The sequence below is a fragment of the Nematolebias whitei genome, chromosome 6 (assembly GCF_014905685.2).
Source record: "Nematolebias whitei isolate Nwh7 chromosome 6, NemWhi1, whole genome shotgun sequence".
Lineage (NCBI taxonomy): Eukaryota > Metazoa > Chordata > Actinopteri > Cyprinodontiformes > Rivulidae > Nematolebias > Nematolebias whitei.
This window is the reverse complement of record NC_056503.1, coordinates 37237761-37245315: the sequence shown is the minus strand read 5'-3', so window position 1 is coordinate 37245315 and position 7555 is coordinate 37237761. Positions and strand designations below refer to the sequence as shown.

Here is a 7555-nt window from a genome sequence, read left to right as displayed (position 1 = left end):
AGATAGATAGATAGATAGATAGATAGATAGATAGATAGATAGATAGATAAGCAGTTACTTTAATCTAAAAATTAAAAATATATTTTTTGTTTGTTTTATTTCATGCTCAAGAACAAAAAGAAACAGAGTATTTTTTTTTATTTAAATATTTTTCATTTTAATGAGTCATCTTTTATTTTTATTTTTTTACCCAAATGAATTGTATTTTGTTTTATACTATGGTAGAAAACCAACAGACTATAGTATATTTAAGTTATAACACTGGATGTTAAGCACTTTCCTGAGACGTTTTGTCTCTGTCCGGTGCCATCGGGTCGATCGGTGCTCCGCTCGTACTGCCTGCCTTCTTCGATCCATTGGATTGGACTTCCCGTTTCTCTCACATGTCTCATGTTTTGAGAGCAGCAAACATGGCGGCGCCCGCGAGTGAAGTGCAGGTTGTTTCTGTCAAAAAGCCCGCAGGTAAATATTATCGTTGTTTGAAGACTGTCCAAGCTCTAGAAACGTTTTTTGGAGGTTATCGATCTTCGTGTCTCGGAGAGATACAATTTTACCGGCATGTTTTTAGCAATGCTAAGAGAAGTGTAGCATCCCTGCTGTACTGTACTTGGCGAGGATGCTTTAACAACTGCAGTGTTTACGTTTAAATTAAACGTGTTTTTCAGGATATCGTGTTATTTACTACGGAAGAAGCATCAAGCATATTTCTTAAAACAATTTAATCTTCATTTCACAATTATGCTTAGTTTACATATTGCTCACCGCCTAATGCAAAGGAGTAATATGTTTTTGTCCTGCCTATCTCTTTCTCTGTGTGTGTGTCGTGTTTACAAAATATCTCATAAACATCTGTATGAAGCTTAATGAAATCATAAAAAAAGATAATTGGGTATTCAGCTATTTATAGGTAGAAGACAACAGCAACATCAAGTGCAAGTGATGGAGCTTGAAATAAGAATGAGATTGACACCATGAATGTGTCTGGACTGATTTCAAAATAAGGATTTCATAGTAATTTTAGTCTCAATTAATTGTTTAAATACATAAATAATTAACGATCAACCTTAAACATAACATGATTTAATATTTGTCTACTTTTGTTGAAACATATTAACAGAATTATATAACTCAATGAAAAATATGATCACGTGGAAAACACTAAAGATAATTTGAAAATGACTTAAAAATATTTCAACATTTGGCAATTACTTGAGGTAATGAGTTTAATTAGGCAGATAATTTAATAGACAGTAGTAATCAAACTAGTTTAAATAAAAGACTAATCTGGTTTCAATGGGAAACTGTTTTTACAGTTTTGTATCTGCCATGACAGGACATTGATCAAGCAATGTCAAGTTCTCAACGTTGGGTGCTGTCAATTAATTCCTTTATTTTTTGACAAAGCCTTCTAAAATTGTTTTATATTGTCAGATTTTTTTTCAAACGCTCCCGTACCCTCAAAGTAACATTACTACCCTCAAGTGTTCCTTAGGGAAGAACTCAACCATAGCAAAAATCCATTATGAATGCATTTTCTGATCCCATAATTTCATTTTATTTTTTTCCTTTCAGTAATGCTTTTTTAAAATTATTTTGCCTTTATCGCATTACTTTTAATATTTAAATGAGCTCACCCGGTGATGCTGTGCTTTGTAAGTTTGAGAGCCTCTGTAAAAATTTACCAAGAATGACTTTGACTCACGGCAGCACGGTGGCGCAACTGGTAGAGCTGCTGCCTCTCAGCGAGCAGGTCCTTGGTTCAAACCCCGGTCCAGGGGCCTTTCTGGGTGGAGTTTGCATGTTCTCTCCGTGCATGCGTGGGTTTTCTCCGGGTACTCCGGTTTCCTCCCACAGACCAAAAACATGCATGTTAGGCTGATTGGTAACTCTAAATTGTCCCTAGGTGTGAGTGAGAGTGAATGGTTGTTTGTCTCGTTTGTCTCTATGTGGCCCTGTGATGGACTTGCGACCCGTCCAGGGTGTACCCCGCCCCTCGCACAGTGATTGCTGGACACGGGCACCAGCGACCCCCGTGACCCAAAATGGAATAAGCGGGTAAAGATAATGTATGGATGGATGGACTTTGACTCACCCCGGGAAGAATTACGGTCTTTCCCATCTGATCATTGCTGCAGAGTTCCGCCTCTCATCTTGTACAGGAACATTGTTTTGGTGCTGCAGCATGTGTTAGTACATTCATTTCAGTAAAAGCAAAATATGAAACAGAAACTGGCGTTGTATACAAGTAAACTTTTAGAAGAAAAAAAAAGACAGCAACAACAAAAAAACATTTATGTCAGACCACTGAGCCACATGTGTAAGATTCAACAAAGACAAGGTATTGTTTCCAGCTACCCAGTCTGGAGAGTTCGGTAGGCTGGAGGGTCTTCAAAAACTCTGGACTGGAATTAAAAATAAATACTTTTGGGCATCATAATTGGAAAATATGCCTTTTATTTTTTTATTATTTTTTTAAAATGTGATAAAATAAATATTTTTATAGTAAAAAAACTGCTTTTTGGAGCGTTTTTTTTCTTCTAACATAAGGCCCTGAAATACAAACCGGATTCCAAAAAAGTTGGGACACTAAACAAATTGTGAATAAAAACTGAATGCAATGATGTGGAGGTGCCAACATCTAATATTTTATTCAGAATAGAACACAAATCACAGATCAAAAGTTTAAACTGAGAGAATGTATCATTTTAAGGGAAAAATCTGTTGTTTCCAAATTTCATGGCATCAACAAATCCCAAAAAAGTTGGGACAAGTCCATTTTTACCACTGTGTGGCATCCCCCCTTCTTCTTACAACACTCAACAGACGTCTGGGGACAGAGGAGACCAGTTTCTCAAGTTTAGAAATAGGAATGCTCTCCCATTCATGTCTAATACAGGCCTCTAACTGTTCAATCATCTTGGGCCTTCTTTGTCGCACCTTCCTGTTTATGATGCGCCAAATGTTCTCTATAGGTGAAAGATCTGGACTGCAGGCTGGCCATTTCAGTACCCGGATCCTTCTCCTACATAGCCATGATGTTGTGATTGCTGCAGAATGTGGTCTGGCATTATCGTGTTGAAAAATGCAGGGTCTTCCCTGAAAGAGATGACGTCTAGATGGGAGCATATGTTGTTCTAGAACCTGAACATAGTTCTCTGCATTAATGGTGCCTTTCCAGACATGCAAGCTGCCCATGCCACAAGTGCTCATGCAACCCCATACCATCAGTGATGCAGGCTTCTGAACAGAGCGTTGATAACAACTTGGGCTATCCTTGTCCTCTCTGGTCTGGATGACATGGCGTCCCAGTGTTCCATAAAGAACTTCAAATCGTGACTCATCTGACCACAGAACAGTCTTCCATTTTGCCACACTCCATTTTAAATGACCCCTGGCCCAGTGCAAACGTCTGAGCTTGTGGAGCTTGCTTAGAAATGGCTTCCTCTTTGCACTGTAGAGTTTCAGCTGGCAACGGCAGATGGCACGGTGGATTGTGTTCACTGACGATGCTTTCTGTTAGTATTCCTGAGCCCATTCTGTTATTTCCTTGACAGTGGCATTTCTGTTTCAGGTGCAGTGACATTGAAGGGCCCGGAGATCACGAGCATCCAGTAGAGTTTTACAGCCTTGACCCTTACGCACAGCGATTGTTCCAGATTCTCTGAATCTTTTGATGTTATGCACGGTTGATGATGATAACTTAAAAGTCTTTGCTGTTTTACGCTGGGTAACACCATTCTGGTATTGCTGCACTATCTTTCTGCGCAACAATGGTGGAATTGGTGATCCTCTTACCATCTTGGCTTCTGAGAGACACTGACACTCTGAGAAGCTCTTTTTTATACCCAATCATGTTGTCAATTGACCTAATTAGTGTTTATTGGTCTTCCAGCTGTTTGTTATATGCTCAATTTCCTTTTTCCAGCCACTTATTGCTACTTGTCCCAACTTTTTTGGGATTTGTTGACACTGTGAAAATTTGAATCAACATGTTTTTCCTTTAAAATGTTACATTTACTCAGATTAAACTTTTGATCTGTCATCTAGGTTATATTACGAATAAAATATTTACATTTGCCATCTCCACATCATTGCATTCAGTTTTTTTTCACAATTTGTTTAGTGTCCCAACTATATATATATATATTTAGTGTGGGAAATATAATAAATAATTTTATTTTTAAGCAGTTATGTAAGGTAGTCTATTTCCCCATTGAACATCACTAAATGTAATCAAATTAAAGGACCTTTTGAGAGCTAAGCTTGTCAGTTTTACAGATAATGAGCTACAATTGGACTTGATAGCAGCTAAGGCAAATCCACAACAGTTTCAGAGTGCTACTCTTTGTCATCTCTTTGCTTAACAGTTTGACACTAACTGTTGGTGTCAACCTTGATATTGCAATTTTTGACTAAAACAGTTTGAACATCATCTCTCTCAACCCAAGATGATCTAAAGTTTAATGCTGACGTAAAACGACAGCAAGTAGTTTGCAAGGAAAGCTTGGCCTTTAATTAAATTAATGTTTTTCCTCTGTTTTGACTCATTTTTCATAAGTCTTAAATAAAATAAAGCATGAAATGTTTGTAAATGGTGCATTAGGAAATTGCCTTGTTGTTTACATTGTGATACTAACATTTCACCAGATCATTGAACACAAATGAAACAAAGTTCCTTACTGATTTAATTTCTTTTTTCCACAATCATTTATAATAATCTTCTCTGTTTTTCAACTTTGGGTGGTCCATAGTGTATGTGCTCGTAAAGTTTGGATATGTGTAAACGCCTTTTGTGTCAAGTGAATTTTGTATGCTTCAACATGTGTTTTCTGCACGGCTAACAGCTCGGTAATCAAATTTTCTTTCCAGTCCGAGGCCCACGGCGGGTTGCCAATCAGATTCCAAATGAAATCCTCCAAGACCCCGAGCTGCAGGAAGCAATCAAAAGCCTGCCTTCAAATTACAACTTTGAGATCCACAAGACCGTTTGGAGAGTGAGACAAGCAAAAGCTACAAGAGGTGATTCGTCTTTACAGGCTTTAATCGGTTTATTTTATTTTAACAAATGCAATTGTAGCAAATTTCAAATGAAGAAATGTTGTAAGTTACATGTTGTAGCCCTTGTAGAATATGTTCGAACTCAAGATGATAAAAGATTTTAACGGTGTAGCATTTTCATGAAAAATAAAAAAACCTAATCAAATAATTAAAAGGTGAGGGAAGTCATTTATTTCAGCAACTTCTAAATAAAATTACCACCAGTGTTGACCAGAGCTAACAATGAGCTTACAGTTTAAACTGGTCACAGAATAGCACAGGATTGGTTTGTTCATGTGCTTTACCAAAAGCATTTTTAGAATAAAGCTTATTAAAATGTTCAGCTTCTTTAGGACATTCTTGCTGTGACGTTTGGTATTTGTTCAGTTTTAACTTTTTGAAATATTTAGCTTTGTCTGCCATGTTTTTCTCATTGAGGATGAACTCTCCACAACCTTCAAAAACCTTTTAATGCTCATTTCAGCTTTTGGTTAGCTTTTGCAGTTTTTTGTTCTAATTTCAGCGTTCTACAGCTCCTTTCTATTTTCTTCAGCTTCTTTCTGCTCATTTATGCTTTTTTGTGCTATTTTCATTATATTTTTCAGCTTCTTTCTTCTAAATTCAGCTGTTTTGAAGGTTTTTGAGTTACTGTTTCTTCCAAATTTGAGATTTTTCTGCTCATTTCAGTTTCCTTTTTGCTAATTTCAAATATTTTGTAATCTATTCAGCCTTCCTCTGCCTATTTCAGCTTGTTCTGCTCATTTCTGCTACATTTCTGCTCTGTTCTGCTGCTTTTCTGCTGATTTGCAGATTTTTTCCCCCCCTGCAAATGTCAGTTGTTCAAATTCAACTCGCATTAACAGTTTAGAGATGAAACTTTTTCAGCCTGGTATCAACTTCTTCAGTAGCTTTCAGCAAAAAAAAAAAAAAAAAAAAAAATTCAACAAACATTCACACTGCATTTTCGCAGATGTTATGTCTTTAGTTGAAAATGGTCTTTTGCTGAATTAAATTGAGCAAATTATATCAACAACACAAACTCTGTATATAGATGTTTGTTTTTAAAACTATTTATGCTCCAGTGTGTTTTACAGTTGACTAAATCACTCAATTTTTAAATGGAAAGTGTGTTCGTTTTTTTTTTTTTGATCTAGTAAAGACGAAGTCCCCGCACACAGACCCCAAGGAGTTGTGCTTGTGTTATTTACAGATTTGGGAAACTGTTCTCTGACTTAAACGACTTGTGTCCAAATCTGAATTTTTTCCATCTCATAATTCATATAAAGAAATTTGTGCACAAGATAAATGTTCCTTCACAGTGACGGCAAAGTGCTGGAAAAACCTCATCTTGTAAGAGTGAGACTCACTGCAGCTCCAAGATGGCCGCCAATCATCATCAGCTGACGGCCATCCACCTGATGAGCTACTACCATATTTAAGGCTGCAGTCAAGTCCTACTCTTCGCTGGAGCATTGTTCCCTTATTACGGTACTGATGCTTCCAGCCAGTCTTGTATTTATGCTAAGAAATACTTACCTTGTTTTTGTGTGCCTACAGCCATCTTGTTTCGACCTTCCACGTTTGGATTCGTGTTTTTGGTGCCTTGTTCTCCTGCCACGTGCCTGACCTGCCTCTCCTCTGTGATTCAGTTGGATTCCTTCAGGACACCTTCACATCCTCCATCTGTAAGACCAAACAAAGAAATTGAACATTACATACGACAACTCCTTGGCCTATCCCTTCCTGACGTTTACACTTCCTCCTTCAGGGATTCCAGAGGAACCATCTTGTAAATTTGTAAATATCACTGTAAATAATAAACATTGTCACTTTTCTACTTCGCCTTGTGTCGTTTCGGGTCTCGTTGCCAACTGGGTTGCCCTTAAACATAACAGAATGCTCCAGCCTAACAAAACCCAGAACGAGACCAGGAGCGAACAAGCCTCCTCCTCACAGACGGAGAGAATTGAAAAATTAGAGGAAATGTTGAAACAAGTGCTAAGCCAACAGCTCCAGACTCAAACAAATTTTCAGGAACTTGGAGGTATGGTTTTTACTATGAACCAGAGACTCTCTACTTCTCCCTCCACAACTTCTGCACCCCCAGCAGACACCAGCTCTGCTAATATTGGTACTGTAAATCATGCTGTTTTTTCACAACAACTTTTGGTAAAACCATCCGAATTCTTTTCAGGAGATCCAGCTCAATGTGAGGGTTTCCTCCTCCAGTGCAAACTCGCTTTTGGAGGAGCTCCTCAGCTTTATTCATCAGACGCCACCAAGATTACGTACCTCATCAGCCAACTAAAAGGTAACGCTCTCCAGTGGGCGACCTCTTTCTTTCGCCACCGTAGTGTGGATTCCGTTACGTTCAGCATGTTTTTGGAAGAGTTCCGCAGGATTTTTGATCGGCCGCTACAACAACCAAACGCAGAGAAGCGTTTGTTGGGGTTACGTCAGGGCCGACTTCCGGTTGCCACGCACGCCTTGGAGTTCCGCATCCTCGCAGCCCAAACGG

General features: G+C 38.3%; 1 protein-coding gene across 1 annotated transcript in view; it reads left to right on the top strand.

Annotated features, from left to right (window-relative positions):
• The first annotated feature begins 396 nt into the window (after positions 1-396).
• Positions 397-7555, top strand: part of dph1 (diphthamide biosynthesis 1) — an 84040-nt gene continuing 76881 nt past the window's right edge. Inside the window, exons 1-2 of the mRNA XM_037678247.1 lie at positions 397-462; positions 4870-5019. Of these exons, the coding sequence (XP_037534175.1) occupies positions 411-462; positions 4870-5019 (202 nt within the window). The 5' untranslated portion in view covers positions 397-410. The remainder of the gene's footprint in view (positions 463-4869; positions 5020-7555) is intronic.